At 40.3% G+C, this 23,436-nt stretch overlaps 1 protein-coding gene across 1 annotated transcript in view; it reads left to right on the forward strand.

The window, feature by feature from the left end:
* Window positions 1-23,436, forward strand: part of USH2A (usherin) — a 571,967-nt gene that overhangs the window by 344,236 nt on the left and 204,295 nt on the right. The window contains exon 37 of the mRNA XM_073338913.1: window positions 11,845-12,024. Within this exon, the coding sequence (XP_073195014.1) occupies window positions 11,845-12,024 (180 nt within the window). The remainder of the gene's footprint in view (window positions 1-11,844; window positions 12,025-23,436) is intronic.

Raw genomic sequence — 23,436 nt, forward strand, 5'->3', positions numbered from 1 at the left:
CAGATAATAATCTCCATTTATGTACTGATGCTTCTTATAGGAAGGATGACAGAGACATTAAAAGATAAAGACTTGATGTTTGTAAACCTAACTGCTTATAAATATTTTTATTCTATAAGCTTTCTCCTGAAATAGAGAGGAAATTTACAAGACCTCATGGCTCATCTATAAAACCCCAAACAAAATAGATGAAATCTATGGTTATAAGCTATATTGTCAGTACAACATCACAGATGATGTAAACATTTTTATTATTTGCTTCTTTAGAGTCATTTAAATACATTTTGGGTTCTCCTGAGAGAGACTGTATTCCATGCAGGTATCCTGCTAACATCACAGCCCAGTGAGCATCATGGTGCTGGTTGTACCCACCAACGGGCAAACAGATTTTCCTCTCCCCTGCACAGGTTTCTGGGAGACCTGCAACCTCCCAAAGAACAGCCATGCAGGGTCGGACCATTGGTCCATCTAGCCCAGTTTCCTGTCTTCTGACAGTGGCCAGTGCCAGATGCTTCAGAGGGAGTGAACAGAACAGGGCAGTTTTCCAGTGATCCATCCCCTGTCATCCAACCCCAGCTTCTGGAAATCAGAGGTTTAGGATACCCAGAGCATTGGGTTGAATCTCTGACCATCTCGGCTAATAGCCATTGATGGACCTATCCTCCATGAGCTTCTCTAATTCTTTTTTTAACCCAGTTATACTTTTGGCCTCACAATATCCCTTGGCAATTCCACAGGTTGACTGTGCATTGTGGGAAGTAGTATTTCCTTATGTTTGTTTTTAATCTACTTAATAGGCAGCAGATTAAAAACAAACATAAGGAAATACTACTTCTTCATTGGGTGACCCTGAGTTCTTAAGGGGTAAATAACACTTCCTTATTTACTTTCTCTACACCATTCATTATTTTATAGACTGCTATCTTATCATCCCTTAGTGATGTCTTTTCTAAGCTGAAGAGTCTGGTTTTTTAAATCTCTTCTTGGACAGAAGTTGTTCCATGCCCCTAATCATTTTGTTGCCCTTCTTCATACTACTTCTGGTTCAAATAGATCTTTTTTTGAGATGGAGCAACCAGAACTGCATGCAGTATTCAAGGCATGGGTGTACCATGAATTTATATAGGGGCATCATGATATTTTCTGTCTTATTATCTATCTCTTTCCCAATAGTTTCTAACATTTTGTTTGCTTTTTTGACTGATGCTGCACATTAAGCAGATATTTTCAGAGAACTATCCATGAGGACTCCAAGAGCTCTTTCTTGAGTAGTAACAGCTAATATAGACCCCATCATTTTGCACGTATAGATGGGATTAGGTTTTCCAATGTGAATTTCTTTGCACTTATCAATATTGAATTTCATTTGCCATTTTGTTTCCCAGTCACCCAGTTTTGTGGGATCCCTCAGTAACTCTTTGCAGTCAGATTTGGACTTAACTATCTTGAATAATTTTGCATCATCTGCAGATGTTTTCACCTCACTGTTCTTACCCTCTTTTCCAGATCATTTATGAATATGTTGAACAGCACTGTTTCCAAAACTGATCCTTGGGGTCCCTGCTGTTTACCTCTCTTCACTGTGAAAACTGACCATTTATGCCTACCCTTTCTTTCCTATTTTTTAATCAGTTACTGATCCATGAGAGGATCTTCCCTCTAATCCCATGACTTCTTACTTTGCCTAAGAGCCTTTGCTGTGGGACCATATTATGGGGTTTACAGACTCCTCTCTCTGGCTGTGGCAGGGGAAAAACTGGAGCAGTACTGGGCCTGGAAAGCTCTGCCCCTCAGATACTGGCAAGCATGCTCCTGGGGAAAAGAGCAGTATAAAAAAGAGCTCCAGAAGCCCAGACAGGAGGACTAGAGAAGACATTTCCAGGATGAGCACTGCCCTGAAACTGGAGGAGAAAGAGCTCTTACTCAGGAGGTCTGGATGTGAGTCTTTCCCATATTTCTTTGAGACAACATGCCAGAGGTAGAGGTTGCCAGCATCAGCTCTGAGACTCTGAGGATTTAGAGCAAAGCACTATACTCAGACACCAGCCATGCCCCGAGCTGAGACATCGGATGGGGTAGGAAGTAGCCCAGGGGAAGGAGAACAGGAGGTGGGCCATACATAGGCCAGCCCATGCTGTCACATTTTTAGGGCAAAGGGCTGGGACCCAGAGGAGCAGGAGGACAGGAGTCCCCCTTCTCACCTCAGATTCCCTACGCCTAGCACTGTGACAGGAAAGGCCAGGGGTTTACTGCCAAGGAAATTGACTCAGTTGAACCCCATCCAGGGTCTTGGACACACTGGGAGAAAAGAGATACTGAGGTTGGAGTCTAAAGGCCTGCTGACTGATCCAGCAACCCTGCTACAGACCTTGACAAAACCTGTCTGAGAGTCCAAGTACAGTGGATCAACTGGATCACCCTTTCCCACATGCTTGTTGACACCCTCAAAGAATTCTAATAGTTTCACAAGGCATGATTTCACTTAACAAAAGCCCTGTTGACTTTCCCAACATATCATGTTCATTTATGATAATTCTATTCTTTCAACCAATATGCATGGTACTGATGTTAGCTCACTGGCCAGTAATTGCCAGGATCACCTCTGGAACCTTTTTAAAAATTGGCATTACATTAGCTATCCTCTGGCCATCTGGTACAGGGGTGGATTTATGCAATAGGTTACATACCAGTTAGTAGTTCTGCAATTTTATACTCATCCCACTCTAGGGGTCTGTCAAGACTGGAGGTTTTTTACTCGCGTTTTAAATTGAATTCACTGATTCTCAGTTAACTAACACCATTCTAAATGCTAATGTAGGCACTGCAGAAATTTTTGTTCCTGGTTATCGTGCACCCCACTATTAGCTAAACTCTGCATGTTGGAAACAAAAAGCTGGATCATGAGCTCTTTAGGTCAGGTCTGTGTTTTCATGGTGTGTATGTACAGTGCCTAGCACAATGAGGCCCTCTTTCTTGATTGGTGCCCCACTGCAGTAGAAATACTAAATAACAATAATGGATGTCCTTATGCAGTAGCTTCAGCACTCTTCTTGCTGTACTGTAAGAAATAGAAGCTCTTAGTAATGTGAGAGGCTCAGGTGCAAGGGGTGTAGATGATTTAAATGACAGTAAGAAAGTAGTAAATAGTTCATTCAAAGAGGAGAACTTTCTCTTCCCTGACAGATATTTCCACTTACAAACAGCCAAGGAAAGTTAGGGTGTGAACACACAGGTTTTTCACTGGCAAGACTCTTGTGACTCAGTTGGATGAGCAAGAAGTAGGTGAGAGTGTCCAAGGAACTTTCTCCCACCTTGAACTGGGGATAGGCCCAAATGGTAGTCATCCATTGAGTGTAAGGACTTCGCTCACCTCCGCTAGCCATGACCCTTACTTCCCTGCATCAGCTAGCAAAGCAGGCTGATGAAGGAACAGATACATGTTTCATTCTAAGCAGTTGGTTCTCCCCTGAAACCCATGTGCCGGCCTGAGGCATGTTTCCTGCAGGAGCTCCTGCTTTGGCACTTCATCCTTAGACTAGCCTGTGAATTCTGCCCACAGTCTAGTCCAGAGGTGGGCAAACTACGGCCTGTGGGCCACATCCAGCCCACGGGACCCTCCTGCCCGACCCCTGAGCTCCTGGCCCGGGAGGCTAGTCTCCAGCCCTTCTGTTCCCTCTCCCCCGCAGCCTCAGCATGCCGCACCGCCAGTGCAACGCTCTGGCAGCCAGACAGCACAGTTGCAGACCTGCCGCCAGCCACCGGTGCTCCAGGCAGCATGGTTAGGGGGCAGGGAGCTGGGGGTGGGGGGTGCGGTGGATAGAGGGCTGGGAAGTTGGGGGTGGTGGTCAGGGAGTGGGGGTGTGGATAAGGGTTGGGGCGGTCAGAGGGCAGGGCACAGGGGGGTTGGATGGGGCAGGGGTCCCGGGGGGGCAGTCAGGAAGGAGCGGGGGTTGGATGGGGCGGCAGGAGGCAGTCAGGGGCAGGGGTTCCAGGGGCGGTCAGGACAGAGAGAAGGGGTGGTTAGATGGGGCAGAGGTCCCGGGGGGCAAGTCAGGAATGAAAGGTGGGGTTGGATGGGGCGGCAGGGGACAGTCAGGGTTGCGGGTCCTGGGGTGGTCAGGGGACAGGGAGCAGGAAGTGATGGATGGGGTAGGAGTCCCAGAGGGGCTGTCAGGGGACAGGGAAGGTTGGATGGAGCAGGAGTCCCGGGGGAGCCATTGGGGTGAGAAGTGGGGCGGGGGGAGAGATTGGATAGGAGGCGGGGGCTGGGCCACGCCTGGCTGTTTGGGGAGACACAGCCCCCCCAACCGCCCTCCATACAATTGTGGAAACCCGATTTGGCCCTCAGGCCAAAAAGTTTGCCCGCCCCGGTCTAGTCCATAAAAAGGAGTGAGCAAATAAAGACATGCCCCTTCCCATTTGCCATGTTAAGATTTAGACTTGTTTGCACTGATAAGAATAAGCAGGAATTTTCATGCATTGATAATAATACTTTCCCTTTACAAGGGCTCTTTGTTTGGGGCTCTGAAAGTACTTCACAAACCTTATTGATCACCACAGCCCTGTCAGATAGGTAGGTAGTATTAGCCTCAATTGACAGAGGGGGAAACTAAATCAGAGAGAGACTGAATGCTGTGCTCAGGAATGGAACTCAAGAGTTTAGACTCTAAGTCCTCTGCTGTGAGGGGCCATATGCCCTTTCTCTTTATTCTTTAAATATTCTGTACCTTTCATTTTTAAAACTATAACATGTTTTAATTATCATGGAAAAGTGTAAAAAAAAGGAAAAGTTCTTTCAGTTCAAGGATCATACAAAAGTTGGGAGCTATTCATTATTAATAAGAGTAGATGCTCATTTAGGATTGATAGCGGTGGTTGGATTTGCCATTTTATCACAGTTAACGTTGAGCTACCCATCTTTTATAAGGAGCTCTCATAACATCCAGCAACCGTCTCCAAGCCCTCAAAATGGGAATAAGGGTAGCCTATGATAAGAGAGACTCTCAATTACAGAGCACAGTTTCAAGGCTTGAGACCATGATCTATGTGTAAGAACAACACATCTGCCAACTCCAAGAGCAGAGGAACAAATAGCTGCTCAGTTGATTGAGACAAAGGTGGCAGTGCACTCATCTGGAAAAATAACAATTTGTTGAAAAGAGGAACAATAACTCAAACTGAAAAACAGAAAACTCACGCTTTAAAAATAGTTATGGTAATTGGGAAGACACTGAAAAAACAGTTAATAGTATGTGATATCCACCCAAATAAAAATGGGGGGAAATATAATATGCTTTCTTAATGGCATAAAATCAATCTGTAATGTCTTTTGTTTTTAATTCTAAATACTATACTAGAAACATAAGGGGAGGAGAGAGTGGTGGAGGGAGGATTTTAGGTGGCAGTAAATATGCAGCTGGGGCTTTGGGAATGGAATTCATGAGTGCTGGACAATATGGCGGAATCAATGGAAGATAGAACAAACTTGTAGTGGAGGGAGTCTCTATGGTCACAGGACTTTGTCCACAGGTGTTCAGTGGCACAGAACCAGAAATAGAGAGAAATACAAGTCTGGGCACACCTGGGGTTGGAGGGATGGACTTTTTGATCATGGAGAGGGACAAAAAGAGAGCAGCGGGAGGGGAATCAACAACTGGAACAGCAGAGGAGAGAAAACAGGTCAAAGGGGTCTGAGAGCAGTTGAGAAGCCATGGACTTCAATGGATTGGAGGTTGTGGAAGGGCCAAGTGGGGAGAAAGTTGATAAGTGTTGGTAAGCCATGTTGAAGGAGGTTAGAAAATGGTAACATGGACATTAAATGATCAGAGAGAGAGAGAGAGAAGTGTTGAGTGAGGGCAAGGTGAATTGAGTGATTATTTCTGTGAAGGGAGGGAGTTGATACAGGGTTTGTAATCAAATGAAGACGTGAGGGTAAGGAGGCGGGTGGCTAACTGGTAAGGTAGGACATCGTTCTGGAAGATTAAGTTGTTGAGGTTGAAGGTGTGGGATTGTGAGAAGAGAAGGAGGTTTTGTGGAGTTTTAGATTTTCCTTCATAGGAAGGGTGGAGGGCTTGAACCTTGTATGGTTATTTGGCTCTTCATATTCTTTCTATTCACAAATAATTTATATTGAAGTCTAAATACAATTTGGGTCCAGTATTCATCGATCCAAAATTTCAGGGGGAAATATATATATATATTTTTTGCTGTAGGTACATAAGGAGGCAATGTTATCTAGTAGTTAAACCGGTAGTCTGGTCATGAGAACAGCTGGAGTCAGTTCCCAGTTCTGCCACTTACTGTTTTTGTGACTTGAGATAAGACACTTAACCTCTGTATCCCTGTTTGCCCACATGTAAAATAGGTATAAAAATAAGCATAGGGTGTTCTGCAGGTTCATTAGATAATGTTTGTGTAGTGCTTTGAGATCCTCAGTGAAAGTTCTATGATACTATAACTCATTCAGTAGCACCTTACAGCATGAGCAGTCCCACTGAAGTCAATGTGAGTATTTGTGGAGCAAGATTCTACTCAATGTAAGTAAGCATATCAGAATCTGGTCCTATATAAGAACAGTAGAAGTCAGAAATCATGTTTCAGAACATGAAACAGCCTTAAACTCAGTCTCACCAAATAAGGTGCCGTCTGAAGTACAGTGGTAGAAAATATTTGTTATCTTGTCTTTGTGACTAGAATGTGACAAAAACACCATATTTTCTGGGACGCTAACATAATGTTAAAAGGAAACAATCTAGTATTAAATATGTATGTGAGCATAAGTACTTTATTTTTATAGAGTGCCTTTCATCTTGAATGATTTCACAGCACTTTTCACATATCATACATGTAAAATGTAGCCCCTTCTAGGGTAGAGAACAGTAGTCAACCAGCATACAACACGCTGCCCGCAGGGGTGGGGAGAGAATTTTTTTTAATCCAGGAACGCCAAGCCAGGGAAAAAAACAGTGCTCTTATGAAAAAGCATCATGGGTTCTTTAATGTCCAGAGTGGAAACGAACTTAGTTCAAAAATTCCTACCCCAAATTTCCACACTCTCAGTAAACTGCTTGGCATTGAAAATTTATTGCCTTAGTAATCAAGGACCTGAATAATAATAGTAATAAATATACCCAATGCTCCTTGAGGAAGGTGTGCTCACTTGATACAGAATGTACTTTTGTCATTTTGTGTACAGGATGCAGTTTTTCAATTTAACATCTTTTATACCTCAAAGTATAAATTTTTATCCAGATGGGGAAGGCTACCTTAAAAGAGAAACATTCCTACAAATATACAGTTTTTGAATGTTAGAAGAATGTATTTGGGTTATTTTACTTCCTTTCTCATTATAGTCTTAGTCGTGAGAATGGTTTCATGTTATGCCATTTCTGTTCTCGTTACAACCTTTGTCACATGAATAAGATATCAGAATGCTAATACCTAATATACAGTATTCTGTGTCTGCTGGTACAATACTGTACTACTGTAACCTTTGCAATATTATGTATTCTGATTGGCTGTCCATTTCACCTCTTCCCCACAAGTTAATAAGGCCGTAAAAAGGAGAGAACTTGAAATGGCCAGCCAGTCAAATTACAGAATATTGAAAAGGTCAGAGCAGTACAGCACACAGAAAAAAATTACGGAATATATGAGGCATTAAAATTCTTGTGACAATGATTATAACAAGAATGGAAAAGGATACCCATTTATGTTATTTCAATCTAGTGAACCCCATAGGATGATGTACCCAGGACAGCATTAATTTACGCACCACCAAGCTGCATGAATTTTATGCACCTATTTACACTGGTATTCAATAGAAAGGATGTGCAGCTGCTTTGGAACCCCTTTTGAACTGTACTTCTGATGATACAGAGACCCTTCAACTAGAAACACCCCCAACTAGAATGCTGTGTAAAGCTTTACACTTTTTTTACAGTGATGTACAGGTGGAATGTCTATAAGTTATAAAAGGATGTTTTTACTACCTTACTTTTTTCTTGTTCTGCATTCTTTTCTGTGTTTGTAGATAGATATTGTTCGTTTTTAACAGAAAGTGAGAAAGTAAACTTATTTTTGGTAGCCTTTAGTTGGAGGGTCTTTGAGTATCATCATAATGACATGATAAAACACAGAGATGGGGGAAGAGCTATATTAAGGCAGGATCCTTATGATCCGCGTGTAACAATTTAGGTAGCAGCAGTAAGTCAAGAGAGAAAAAATCCAGGCTTCATCCAGGTGGCTGGGAGGGGAAAGAATCATGAGGACTGGTCCTGGTGTAAATGAGGAGTGACTCCATTGGAGTCAGTGAAGTTACGTTGGTGCAAAAAACTGTAAATGAGATCAGAATCAGGCAGAGTTGGGGAGAAAAGGAGAGAGCCTGACTGGAAGAAAGTCCTTCTGGGAATGAGTAAGATCAAGGAACCTGAGGAAACCTGGGATGGTGAAGAAGAGCTGTGCATGTATGTGTGGAGGGGTTCATATCTCTGAGAGCAGTGCAGGCCATTCAGGGGGAAGATTGGCAGGCTCGGGGGGAAGCTATTTTCTTCCTACTTGGGAATGCTCCTCCAGAATGGGCATGTCAGCAAGGTGGTGATGGGAACTTTTCTAATGAAGCATCAGCGATTGGTCATGCCAGGTACTGTGAGGCATGCCAGGTACTGTGAGGTTGACTGTTTGACCAAAGTGAAACCACTCTCCTTAAGGATTTAACAGTGTCTCAAACTATTGTTCACAGTGGAATATGGCACCCTTTGTAGGAAGCTGAGATTGGAACTAAGAGAGGGGTGGAGGGGTGGACACACATGAAAACTGGAAAGAGAGATGCACAATCTACTTATACTCCCAAATAAGGACCAAGCTGAGGCAGACTAGGCAGGAATGACATAGGGTGATATGAAATGCTTATCATCATAGCACTTTCTGTCAGGCTGAACCAATGCGGCTGCATTTTCCAGCCCACTGAAAGCAAAGTTTATGCAGTGAAAAGTGGTAAAGCTGCACATTGTATGTCACTCCCAGCAGGAGCAATTTGAGGACCTGCATTTTAAAAATATTTTTCTAATATTTTATTTTTGCTAGTAGCTGTAAGTAGTTTGGCTGGGAATGGCAATAAGAAACTCTTGGTCTGTGTTAGGAAAATGGTTGGTGCTCTTCAGTTTATAAATATATAAAGCAGTGAAGAATCTGAATTGCCGTGTTGTCTAACTCATTGTAAATGTGCAAGTTCATTTTTGAGCTGAATAGAATGGTTATATAATTACATACTTCTCATAATTATTGAGTAATTATATACTTCTTATAATTGCCGAGTAATCATTCTGCTATAACTAGAACTTAATGTTACAACTAATTGTATAATTACTGTGTATTAATGCTGTTATCCTGACAACTTAGAACAAAGTGTTGCCTTGTCGATTTGTTCCCCCTAAACTGCATTTTTAAAAATAAGATACTGTTGCTTGTTACCTATCTGGAAAGAGATTTAAAAAATAAGGAACACAAACAAGTGAGCAGGGAAATTATGTGTGCTCATCTAGGGCTTGTATGGTCTAGCATGAAAGGTGTTAACACATTTAAAAACCCTAGTGTAGACTGGGCAAGATACATTTTAACACATTAGTTGAGTGAGGTGAACCTTGGGGAGCCTGTGTTACAATACGAAGGTCTAATGTGTTAAAATACATCTTGCTTTGTCTACACTAGGTATTTAAAACTTATTCATGAGAACATCTTCACTAGCAGGTTTTAAATATATACCTTTTATCATAGCCCAGATAAGCCCTTAGGTAGACGACAGAAATTAGGGCTTGTATGTGTATATGGAGTTGGAGTTTGCACTTTACTGTGTTTTCTGTTCTTTCACTGTTCTTCATAACACAGTAGTGAAAGCACAAATACAAAGAGAGACTGCTTCATTGAGAGGCATATAAGGGTTTGAGATGCATATACAGACACCCAGATCAAGCAGTGGCCCCATTCACAATTCCCTTCTAGCAGGAGTAGAATGTGTGAGGTTGCATAAGGATGGTCTCAGGTGAATAATGCTACTTTTGCCGAAGTTTATCTGTACCTTTTGTGGAATGTGAAGAGTTGTTAGGCCAGATTTCTTGCATGAGACAAAATGCGTTCCTCATTACAGCATGTAAAATAGGGTCTTTTGGCATAGTTCTGTTCTCAGTTCCACTGGTGTAATCCAGATTAAATTTATTAACTTCAGTGAAGTTACTTGAATTTACGCTAGTGCAAATGAGATCAGCATCTGTCCCTGAGGTACATTGTGTTGCTTAGTGGTATTGTAATGGAGGCAGAATTTGGCCAACAGATAAATTGGACTTCAGTGGAGCCTGAAAAAAGGAATGCAAGACTAAAAGTTAAAAACACAAGAGGAAGTAAATTTACAAAACTTTAGCTATGGAATAATCAAAACTGTGCCCTAAATTCCACCCAAGCAATTCTGTTGACATCAAGAAAGTGGCATGGCTGCAATTTGGGGCCAATACCTTTAAGTGAATTACAAAATGTTTGTAAGAATCACCAAATCAACATATGATAGTTGCATAGAGAGAACACTCAGAGTGTGCGCTGGCCTGAGTTTACTACTGTGTGTGAGGATGTAACTGAATGTGTTGGAAGTGCTATTGAAAGTGGTGTTTGAAGAACTGCTTCAAGCATAACAATGTGCTCAGTTTTAACAGTGCATATTAAACATGCACAGAGAAGAATGGAGCCCAGTGAGTGTTCACAAAGGTGTAACTAGAACAGAATTTGTTTGTATTATTATTAATATTTTGAAATATGTATATCTGTTGTATTTTGGTTTTGCAGTGGACTCAGACTGGAGAACTAGATCCACTTCTTTTGAGAATTACAACTCATATTGCCTTTATTCCAGATATTTTAAAATCCTACATCTTTCCGTTCAGCTATTAGATATTCTGTCTAATCAGATACTTGTCACTGCGATATTTGAACACTTCTGTGACCCTACCACTGATTTTTATGCAAAATTCACATTGACTTTAATGGGAGATGGTGATGATCATATTATCACCTGTATAGCATTTTACACGTTCAAAACATTGGACAGTAAATGAGCCCAGTTTTGCTCTCATATACCTAAGTGCAAATTCCCTATTCTCCTCTCTCTCATCTCAGGGCTTTTGGGTTTTGGGATGTATGAAAGGGTTGGATTTTCCAAGAGGCCTAAGGGACTTAGTCATGCAAATCTCCCAGTTCAACTGAAAGCCTGTAGGTTCCTTTGGACACTTCATAAAATAGAATACTGTCAATCTTTCTTCCTCCTTCACTAGGCACTAGATCCAAGATCACATTTGAGTCCATGTACTTTTCAACCAACGTTTGTAGTTTTCACATATGCAAATGGGAGTGATCTACCGCTTTGATGGAAGTACAAATTTCTAGGCAGAAATCCTGGCCCCATTAAGTCAATGAGAATTTTGCTGTTGACTTCTATGGGTCCAGGATTTCATCCCTAAACTTTTTGAATGATCCTGCTCATTTGAACAGCTCTGAAGCAACAGTCAGAACACTAATGACTCTCAAATGTTGGCCCATGTTTTCAGCCTATAGCAATCTCTTTCTGTACTGTATGGTTAGTTCTTATGGTACCTTACAAATACCACAAGCTATTCATGAAGAAAGGAGAAAATTGGGCACAAAATATTAAATGTTCAAATGGGGTCATCACTTCCTCCCATTGAAGTCAATGGCAAAATCCGCATTGGCACCAGTAGCGTCAGACCTTGGTCCATAAAGAATAGGAATTGCAGTAGGTATAAAACCTAACTATTGTTCTCCCCACCTTTTTGTTTTGAACAGCTAGTGCTAATTACACTATTGTAAATGGCACAAAGATCTTACACAGCAGCAAAGAATCCAACATATGGGTGCCCATTAGAGGACTGATTCCATTTGCTAACTACACTATACAAGTAAATGCTTCCAATAGCCAAGGCTGCGTGATAAGTGATCCCATAACAATAGCCATGCCTCCAGGGGGTAAGTAGAAAAAAAGTTCTGTTACTCTGCATGTTACAAATATACCGTTATGTTGTGCTGTGTTGTTCTGTTGAACACATTGTTTATTATTGCAACTGAGGGCCTGGCTACACTGGAAACTTCAAAGTGCTGTCGTGAGAGCGCTCCCGCGTCAGTACTTTGAGGTGTGAGTGTGGTCGCGTGCGAGCGCTGGAAGAGAGCTCTCCCAGCACTCCTGGTAATCCACCTCCACGAGGGCATAAGCTCCGAGTGCTGGGAGCCTGTTTACACTAGTGCTTTAAAGCGCTCTGACTTGCTGCGCTCAGGGGGGTGATTTTTCACACCCCTGAGCCAGCAAGTTAGAGCGCTATAAAATGTAAGTGTAGCCAAGCCCGTAGTATTTGAAGTTCAGAGGAACGTTTGCGTTAGCAACTGTTACTCGCAAAACGTTGGGTTCAGCTTCTAATACTGCCTATTGCACATCTTAAAAACTGTAAAATATCTGGGCAGAGGTAGATAGCCATAAGTTTGTGTGTGTGAATGTGAAATGTCCTGCATTTTTTGTTAATTTGCAAGAGGCACTCAGCTAGTATAGTGATAGGCTAGTCTGATACAAGAACCTAGATAAGTGCGCAGGCTGCAGAGGGTAATCAGATTTTGTATAGAAAGTGTAAGCTATGCACAAGAACAGTATAGGTTGGATATATTTTGAAGTGGTTGGTTTGTTAATGGTAAAGTTCAGTTTCAGCAGCATACTGGCTGGAATCACAAATTGGTGTAGATCTACTGAAATCAATGGAACTATGCTGATTTACACCAGGTGAGGATCCAGTGCACTTTTGGTAAGTTATTGATCAAGAAAGGTTTGAAATATGCTTCATACCACAGCAGAACAAATACCTGCAAACATTTTATCTGAATACTCACTGAAATGAAAGCCTGAATTCACATCAGATGGGTTTGTGTCCCTTTTGTATTGTCTTTATATTAATATTCTAATGAATGAATTTTCTAGCAGGAATGTTTGCAGAAACAGTGAAATGTAAGTGAATATTCCTAAAAGTGAATTTTGAATCTATAAATGAGAGCTAAACAACAGGCTGATCCTTAGTAGTATATTTATGGAGCAAAGGACCAGGAACAATGCCAGGGAACCTACATATACAGTAAAAACTAGCCAACATAACACAAATATCAAATAATACTCACAACGATATGTTTGCAAATAATGTACTGACCAAAAATTATTTGTAAACAAATGTGTTGCAAATAACTTTGACTAAGGAAAAATTGTAAACTGTGTATGGACAATTCTTCAACAGGAAAAGAGGATCAATTCACATAATATACTATACACTTCTAATAGTGGACTAACCTCTATCCAATGCTAAGAAACAAAAATATGGTTTTATTATAATAAACTAAATTGGAGATAAATTGTTTATTGAAGCTATCCATTAACATCGCATTTAATCTGTATGTGATTGTTCGATTTGAAGGAAGAAATCAGAAATTTGGTGCTGACAGTTTTAAAAAATGAAAAGATACAGGATCTCTGAAGATAGGCAAGGATGTGCACAAGTTTATGATAGCCATTAGGATATACTTTCTTTCATCATTAGATTGTTGTTGATTACAATTAGGAAACTTATAGCTTTGAAATTATCTTTTTTATGACCTTGTGGTAGTTTAAAAGCAATACCTCATTGATTAAATAGGTTTTAGTTCATGCTTCCTTTTACTTAATGATCTGAAAACATATTATCCTGATTTACACATAAAATCATGCTGAAAGCATGTGGCATTCACTAGAATATGTGTGTTTAAGTAGAATTAAATTAGCACTGAGAGTTATTAAAGAAATCTTCCATACCATTTTCCACTGGATTGTGAGCCATACTGAAATGAATAATAAATGAATCAGTGCATATGAAAGAAGTACTGATATATATGACATTCTATAATCCATATTTACCTTTCCATTATGTTTTATTATAATCACTGTTTAATTTGAATGCAATAACATTCTAATTCATAACGCTATATTCTAAGTGTAATAGTTATTTATCAGTGGGACAAATCCTGTACATTGAAGTTATTGGGTGGAATACTGGCCCCATTGAAGTAAATGGAAATTTTGCCACTGACTTCACAGGGGCTGGGATTTCACTCATTGATATCAGTGGGAGTTTTGCTTGACCCCAAGGAATGAAACAAGGCTGCAGGATTTGATTCTGCACAGTTATAGATAAAAACTGTGGGTCAAATTCTGATGATTTATACCCATGCATGTCCTTGAACTGTGCACATGATGGCAGGATTTGACCCTATCTTAGACTCCATCTTTTAACCTCCATGGTTCTTGAAATTTAAGACTACATCCGTGGGAAATAGTGACAGAAGCATTGTTTCATACAGAAGTGTTTAAAAAGTGTGATCAGGAATATAGAGCCACCTGTAGTAACTCATCACACAAGGGAGTGACAAAAATTGCTTGATTAAGTGGTGTGTAGCAAAGATGGTGAAGAGTTTTACTTAATACATTTGGAGATACTTGGACAGGGAAAGGGTTTCTTTGGACAGAAGATTGCCTAAAAAGGGAGGGTGGTCTCTGGAACACTACAAGGTTTATAGTATTTAGTAATGTATGGGGGTTGAGACCTAAATACATAAAGATTAATTATAATCTTTTAGTGGGTGCAAAACTGTAGCAATAACTTTTCAAGGAGCACAAAAAACTCTACTGTTCAAAAATATGCACTATGGAGAATACATTATAGAGTATGATAAAAGGCCATAAATCAGGTGGAAAGGTAGAGAACAAATGAGAATTCTATCTTAATAGTCACAACAAATCAATACTATTAAATAGTGGGTATTTTTTCAGTTGATTCACTAATTTTCAGACAAGGTGTCTTTGTTTTCTTTGATTTTTGTTTGAAATATATTATACTTTATTAAGCCATGTACTATTATGCATATTGGTCTTATCAGTTACTTAAGAAAATCTATCATCTTAATTACTGGGAATGCAGTTCTTTGAGTTTACTTAAAATACCAAACCGAGTTGCAATGCTTAAATTCAATACTTTAAAAAAAAACCAAAAAAACCCATCTCAGAAATAAAGAATATATTTTATATAAGTGCTTGACTAGAATTGCAATTCAGGTTCAAGAGTTCTTGGAAAAGAATTAAAAAATAAAATAAAAATTGAATCCAAATGTTAATCCATAAATATGAAACTTTCTTTTGACCCCTTACCCTGTAGCGGTCCAGAGTTACTAATGGGGTTAGGATTTCAACTCTTAATGGGACTTGGTGCATTAGTGTTTTGTATGCATGGAATTCAGCATTCAGTTTAATAAGTGGTTGACATTGGTGATGTCCCTTAATTTGCTTAAATCTAATTGGCTCTTTTATCAGTCAAACCTGTATGGATTGGCAATTGATCAGAAAGGGTCAGCCATGACTGTGCATGTAGTTAAATGATGGAACCACGAGTTAAAGTCACTTTTGCATAATAATAAGCTGAAACCAGGAGAACAAATTATCTTAGAGTTGGAAGGCAAAGAAAGCAGAGAAGTTTTGCAGGATGTTCAAGTTCAGAACAAAGGCATTATGGAGTGTATAAATTTTAAATACACTGCATTTTGCCTCAAGACTTAAAGCTTATTTTTTTCCAGAAGAACTGAAATCTTGTCTGAAACTGTCTTTGTTACATCAAAGAACTGCACAGAAAGCAAAAAGAGACAGAAGAAGCATAAAAGGGCATAGTTTAAAATGATTAGTGACAAATTTCATACCGCAGAGGTAGAAACAGATTTCTTCTGAGTTTTCTATTTTCCCAAAAAGAATAAATTCATTCTATTTATCTTATCCTAAACTGCTTTGGTAGAAGTTGTAAAAGGTACTTGTTAACAAGCCTCTGCACCATTTTGAGGTTTTAAGCTAATAAAAAATGCTGGAAATAAAATTGTTTTAAAATTAATTGAATTAGCTAAATGCATTTAAGGTTTGAAAATGATATAAAAAATACAAAATGTAAACTGCAAACAAAATCCCCTTTACATAGTATGCATATATTAATAAGTATTATTTATTTGTGATATGGTAGCACCCAAAGACCTCTCTCTGTATCAGGGTGACATTACACTAGTTGGTGTACAAACAGAGAGGAAGATGCATACAATCACTGGTGCAAAGAGCTTCCATTCCAGTTAGACAAGAAACAGTTGAAGTGTTGTGGAAGGGATTACAATATGCTGTACTTTTAAAATGGAGACAATAATACTTCCATGCTCTCATTTTTCAGTTGCCTTGTCTATTTGGATTGTAAGCAAAGATTCTCTCCTAATATACAATTGTACAATGCCCAGTTGGCGTCTCTAGGTGCAACTATAATAAAAATAACAAATAATTATAATAAATAAATAACATCTGAGCAAAATGATCAGGATGATGGCAGATATTCTCATTGTGCCAGATTTGTGTCCTCTTTTTGTATGTTTGTTTTATTTATATTACAAACACTTAGATTAGATGTTGTGTTCTTTGTTTTTTTCATGATACTTAGGGTTGAAGTGTGAGTGAGAACAGGATTGTTGGAGTGAGACAGGGAAACTGAGGGGGAAGGAGGTAGAAGGGGAAGGGGGAAAGGAAGGAAGGTGAGCACAGTTGAGAGGCAGAGTGGAGTGAATATTCAGGAGTCTGTGAAGGCTCTTCCTGGCTGCTTGTGCTGTATTCCATGTGGACGGAGGAGGGGAGGCCAGCTGCTTTGAGGAAGGAGCCCCCTAGGCTTCTGGGCTCCTTCTGGCTGTTGCTCTGTTCCCATGTGAAAGAGGGAAGGGAAGCCACTAGAGCTGCATGGAAGGTTTTCAGTGAAACAGATGTTCATCAGTGTGATGGAGTGTGTACCCCACACAGGCCCTGACAGGGTTAATATGGACCTGAGAGGGCAATTAACATACCTGGCAGATAGAGAAAGCCAACCTAACTGACAATGAAGACCAGCTAAAGAGGGGCTGGTTGCAGAGGCGCCGACTTCCCACATTCCCCGGGGGTGCTTGACCCCCGCTCTGCCCGAGGCCCCACCCCCACTTCATCCCTTCTCCCAATCCCCCACCCATGCCCCGCCTCTTCCCACCCCCTGCCTACAGACAGCAGCTGCACCATACCTGGCCATGAGAAGGTGCTCCTGCGGTGAATGAATCCCCTGTACAATGAGGAAATGCCAGTTAATTGCAACGGAAACTCTTTGTGGGAATGTCCCAGTTTCTCAGGTCCCGGATGGGATTTCTGGCCCAAACTAGAGAGAGAGAAAGAAACTGACTCTATAGCTCATGGTTAAGGCACTTTCCTGGGATGTGTAGACTCAGGTTCAAGTTCCTACTCCAATAAATATTTAGTTATTTGTACAAGTTGGAACAGCTTCAGCAGAAAAGATTGAGAGAGACCCACTCTAGAATAGCCAGTAGTCTGGTGGTAGGGGCACTCATCTGGAATTAGGGGACTCAGGTTCATGACACTGGTCTGAATCATGCAGAGCAGACACTTGAGCTAGGGTTTCCCACAGCCCAGGTGAGTGCCCAACCACCAGGCTATTAGCAATCCCAGAAGGGGTGTCTTTTGACAAGCTTCACAAATCTCTTGATTCTAGCCTGATGAGGAATGGGGAAACTTTCAAAATCTCAAAAACCTTTGTGGGCTGGGAAAACCAATTCCCTTCCCACCTCTAGAAGCCACTCTCTAATTAAGAAAATGGCTGCATAAACAGTGAAAGGGATCTCTTTAATTTTTAGCATAATTTATGGAACATATTTGTATTTATGATTAACTCAGATACAGAGATGCACAAGTGAGGGAGCTTTCAGTTTCTTTACTGGACTCATCCTCCATTGGGTCTTTTTCTCATGGCACTCAGCTTCCTCCATGCTCAGGCTATTCCTTTCTTTATTCACAAGATTGAAAAGTGAGCCTCCTTGTGTACAGCCCTTGGTGTTTGATCACCAACTACTTACATGACCACAAATATTGCAGCCAGAGGGCCCCCTGACACTTTTACCTTAGGGAGCAAGCTATGAGACTGGATATTAGACCACATGGCAGAGATCATTGACCTAATCTTATAAATAAATAAGAGACAGATTGTGCTATCTTTTATACTGGTGAGCATTTACTCATAAAAGTAGTCTCCTTGAAGACATTGGGACTACTTGAATGAATGAATATTTAGTGATGTAAGGATGGGATGGTCAGGTCCAAAGTATTTAAGGATGGGGCTAAAGGCCACAATATTGGGGTTATTCCTGTGACCCAGTGGGTATGAATTGCCATGCCATGAGAGTCCATGTTAAATCTGGTCCAATAAAAAAAAGGAAAAAGTTTCATCAAAATTTTTGAAATTTTGAGTAATTTCATTCCAAAACAAAATTTTAAAAAAATCATGTTTCTTGAATTTTTTAATTAAAAAAGCAAATATTTCAAATTTCTGATGTTGATGGTGATATTTCATCTCCATCCTCAGTCCTTATCCTCCCCACATGCCCCGTTTTGCCTCTAAATGGAATGGAATAATGTTTGGGATGGGGGGAGCCATTGTCCTTTTTGTAGCCTTTTCCAAACTTCTTAGTTTAAAAAGTGAGAGTGGCAACAGGGAAAATATGAAATCAGAAAAAAATAAGAATGAAAAAAAGATGTTTTGATCTCATTCTGTTGCATTCAGTGACAAAAAGGAAAAGCTCAAGGTTTTGGTATTTTGAAATATCAACATTTTAAAATACTTAATTTTGAAACCTCTGATATTTCAAAATAGCAGCAGTTCCAGTTTGGATGAAAAACTGGAATCTTTTTAAGAAACAGAAGGTTCTCAGAAAAGTTTTCACTTACCCCAAAAGACCATTTGTGTGTGTTTGGGGGAGAGGGTGTTAAAAGGTTTTGAATGAAAATTTTGATCACCATTCAATAAGCAGGCAGTGTCTGAGAAGAGGATATGCTAGCGCTATGTCATTCAGCAATGTCCTGCTTAATTAAGGAGTAACAATGATAAACTGTGTGGACATCCAGCTTTTGGCCATAAGGATGGTGGCATGGGATATGAGGGTAGGGTTGTAAATGTGTTTATGTAGTAAAGTGGGAGTTGTTCTCATGTCTCAAATGAAACAAAAATCCCCCTCTAGCCTCAGCTATATTTATCTGATTGTCACTTTCATTAGTTCTCCTTCCCGCTTTTATCCTCCCTTTCCTAATCTGTGCAGCAAATCATTTTCAGGGAACTGATAGTGAGTGAGTGAGTGTGTGTGTGTGGGCTGGCCGGTGGGGGAAGGGTTGGGGAAAGGCAGTATTATATTTTCTAGCTGGCCTAAGACAAAGTGCAAATGGGGGGCAAGGGGAGCACAGGTGAAAGACCACATTTTCAAATTCAAATGGGGGTGGGGCACAGTGGTACACCTGCCTCACTGAATTTGAGCCACCCAGGAACCAATTTGAGGCAGCTGTTCTAAATTGCACCTAGTTTCAACAAACCTCCCCTCTCTGGTTATCATCAGTTCAGTGGCATTCTTGCCACGCCTCTTTCCTCTAACCTAGCCTGCAAGAGCCCTGTCTCCTGTCCCCTCCTTTGGGAGCTGTGAAGGCGTGGCATAGCTGTAGCTAAACCACCCAAGGATTCTCCATACACTTGGGCAATCACTGCTTAGATGTTACATGAGTTTTGAGGCTACTTCGTCCAGAAGCAGTGTAAAGCAGCTAGAGTGAGGAGGTTATCAAAGACCTGACCCAGTATCTGCAGCTTTGTATGATCTGGGAGGTTCTGGATATTCGTACTGGATTTGGGAATGCAGATGAGACAACACATCAAACAGCTCAAGATAGTACATTTATAAAGGTGCAATTAACCCAAAAGCTGATGTGGCCAGTTACAAAGTGATTGCCCTAGCGCATGGTGAATTGGGTGGCTTAGCTGTAGCTAGGTGCAGGGGGCTTACTCTAGATCTCTGCAGAACTTTAGTCATTAGCATGAGTCTTAAGTGATGCATAGTCATTTGCAGACAAACTGTACCAGAATATATTTTATGCTAGAGAACTAGAAACTGATATATGAACACAGAAAAATATATAAAAAATATGGAAACCAGGCTGTTGTGGGATTTAGCAGTGGATGGTATTTTAAAATGGCAGTCTCTCACCATATAAACTTCTTGTCCGTCCTATTCAACTGTGTATAAAACAAGTGCACAATTTAGACGATGTATGCAATTTAAATAAAATCTTAAGCCTATTTGTGCACTGTTTTTCATTCAGTGTAAATCTTTCCAAGACTGTTAAGAACTGCTAATAAAGTCGTCATGCTTTGTGATACATCCTACAATAAAATATTTATGTTCCTAGTGAAAATATACCGAAGATGTGTGAGAAATCACATCATGAATTTGTCCTGTCACCTGTTTTTACATATATACAAGTTGTGGGGGAGTTGGGAACCTATTTTTTATGCTGCTGCAGTCGCATGATTTGAGCCCTTTTCTACACTCCTTTTATTTTATTTTGGACAACACTGCTGCAGTTTCTACAACAAGATGGCATTTTCATAAACTGGGAGTCGAGGCCAATTTCAGGTTTTTGTCATTTACTTTTTGTACTTCCTGCATTAAGGCATCATGATTGTAGAGGTTATTCTACTTATAAAACATATGACTAAAGCACCAACTTTGTGTTAGTGAGCACAGCAGAGGAAGCTTTGAAGTTCCTCTGCTTACAATGGACTCTACAAGCCTCCAGCAAAGTTCTGCCAGCCTAACGCGTTTACATATTCTCATGTGGTTTACATAGGGGGAGAAAGAAATTAAGGGACTCTCTTAAGAGCTTCCTGAGGGCAAGAATAGAAGGGTGGAGAGAAATCAAAACCACTGTTTTTCTCATCTTCACCAGGGGATAAAAAGAGAGACATTGTTCCTTAAGAATCATTGCCATAAAAGTGCTCTTGCCTTTGTATCTTTCCTTTCTGATTAAAATAGCCCCTATATGGCTCGCATTTTGTTTAGTTTGAAAATAAATCTGATCCTATCTTTAACTTCCATTTGGTTCTTAAGTCTCTTCAGAATTCATGCTATTTTTAAAAAGAGATCTATTTATTTTGGAGTCACGTCTATCACTGGATATTGACCTCCCCCTACTTATCATAATTTATCATTCTCTCTCTTATCGTGAAGGAGCCTCGTTGGTGCAATCCTTAGGGTTAACTGGCTGGCCTGCAGGAGAGAATAAGCTGTTCCATGACAAGAGGTGAAATAACTTGCTCCTTTCTCAAAGCAAGGGGAAATCAGTGGAGAACCTCAGACTGTCTGTGCCACAGTGCATTCTCTGGTCTGCTCATGACAAAGCACAGTTATACACTGGCCCTTATTGTGGAGGTTAAGGTTGCGATCAAGTTCTTTGTGAATCCTGCCAATAGCATTGGATGCTGACCTCCATGCAGTTTTTTTTCTTCTCATCATGACTTTTTTTCTGTGTCTGCGTGATTGTACACACATACATGTGTGTTACACTTCTGTTTGTAGCTTTGTGTCCGTGTGCAGCCCCTTACCTCTCCCTCTGACAAAAACAAAAAAAACCCTCTCACTTAAAAAGGATCTGGTCAAGGGATGGCTTCCTACTGAAGTTACTATCCTAATCACTCATGATGGGAGAGAGAAGTGACTCATGTCACAATGGCACTATTCAGCATCGTCTTAATATTTATATAGTGATTTACTGTTTTTAAAGCTCCCTGTAAACATTCACTAATTAGCCCTCAACACTCTTGTGAAGCAGCTGTTCTCACTTTACAGAAACAAAAAGAAAAGGCGTACTTGTGGCACCTTAGAGACTAACCAATTTATCTGAGCATAAGCATTCGTGAGCTACAGAAACAGAGGCTTACATTCTGGTCTGGTCACAGACATGCAGGCACTGGGGTTTCACACACATCACCAACGCTGAATTTGGCCACAAAGGGAGTCAATGTCTGAGCAGAGAACTCGGATCATTGCCTGATGGTAGATCTCTACACTGTTCTCTTGGAAGGTGAATGTTTTCACTATCATCTGAAAATGCAAAATGCTGTTATTACTGTGTCACAGCTTCACAGACCAAACGACACACTCACAGCTCTTTGGTGCGTCCCATTGCAAGAAAACATGCAGTTACTTTTCTTCTCTTTTTTGTTTTGTTCTTCTCAGAAGTTTTGAGGACTCTGTTGAACTATAGCTCAGACCATCACTCTTAGGAAAATTACCATTTTCAGAGTATTGTGTGAAATTGGAGTATTGGAGACTCCTGTTGATTTTAGTGGGAGTCAGGCAGCTAAAAAACCTCCACAATGGTTTTGAAAGCTTACTCCATAAAATCAGTGGCATGGTCTCTTGGTTTAAAAAAAAGGAAGTATTAATTGCCTTTTACATTTCTTGAAAAACAATAGAAGAAAACTGGAGTAGTGTTTTCATGAGTCTTCCTTTCCATCCCTTCATGTGCTGTCATTTATATATGCAGAGTTGGCAGTAGTGCCTCTGCTTATGTTTTGGGATGCGGGGCAAAACACAGCCAACTTAGCTTGGACTTGGATACGTGCTACAGTGAAACTAAAGTGATTACAAACAATTAGGCTAGGCCAGCCAATTGTTGAACAAGAAAACAGTGTTCAAGTCCTTTGTAGTCAAGATGCTGAGGGGCAGATCCTCAATGGTGTACAAATGGAGCTATGGCAGTTAGCACCTGCTGAGGATCTGGTGCCAACGGTGCATTAATGAATATACGGTGTATTTGTAATGTCTTTAACAACAGAGTGAATATCCAAAAGTGAATATCATATTTAATAATTGTATTGAGATCAATGAATAGAAAGCATTGTAGGCTCAATTGTACTGAGCAAGCTTAGTTCTTCTGCCCCAGGAGAAGACTAGGAACTGGATTATGACTGTGTCACAGTCTGCTTCCTGGTTCCCCTTTTCTCTTTTAGCCCTGAATTTGGCAGAGATTATTTCCCTTGGGGTCCTGGCTAAAAAGGACTATTTTTCCTTAGTCAGCATTATTGTTATTAGATATTGACGCAACCCTGATTACACCTCAATGCTGCAAAGCTAACTTGCAACTTCTTTACTTATGGACCAGATTCTGATACCTTTGCTCAGAACAAGTAACATCTTACTCATACTGCCAATCAAATGACTTATTTGTCAGGGTGAGTAAGTTTCAGAATCTGGTCCTAAATTGGCTATTTTCTAATATGTATTAATTTATGGATATTGCCACTATGATACCAGCTTGTAATGTAACGTGACAGCCCTAGCATAGTAGCTGGCAGTTTTGAGAAGTGATAAGAATTTTTGTTTACTCTGTAAATTTTACTGTTTGGGTTTATCAGGCTGGATCTCACTTGTTACATGAGAAAATAACTAATA

This window comes from Lepidochelys kempii, chromosome 3, assembly GCF_965140265.1.
Source record: "Lepidochelys kempii isolate rLepKem1 chromosome 3, rLepKem1.hap2, whole genome shotgun sequence".
Classification (NCBI taxonomy): domain Eukaryota; kingdom Metazoa; phylum Chordata; order Testudines; family Cheloniidae; genus Lepidochelys; species Lepidochelys kempii.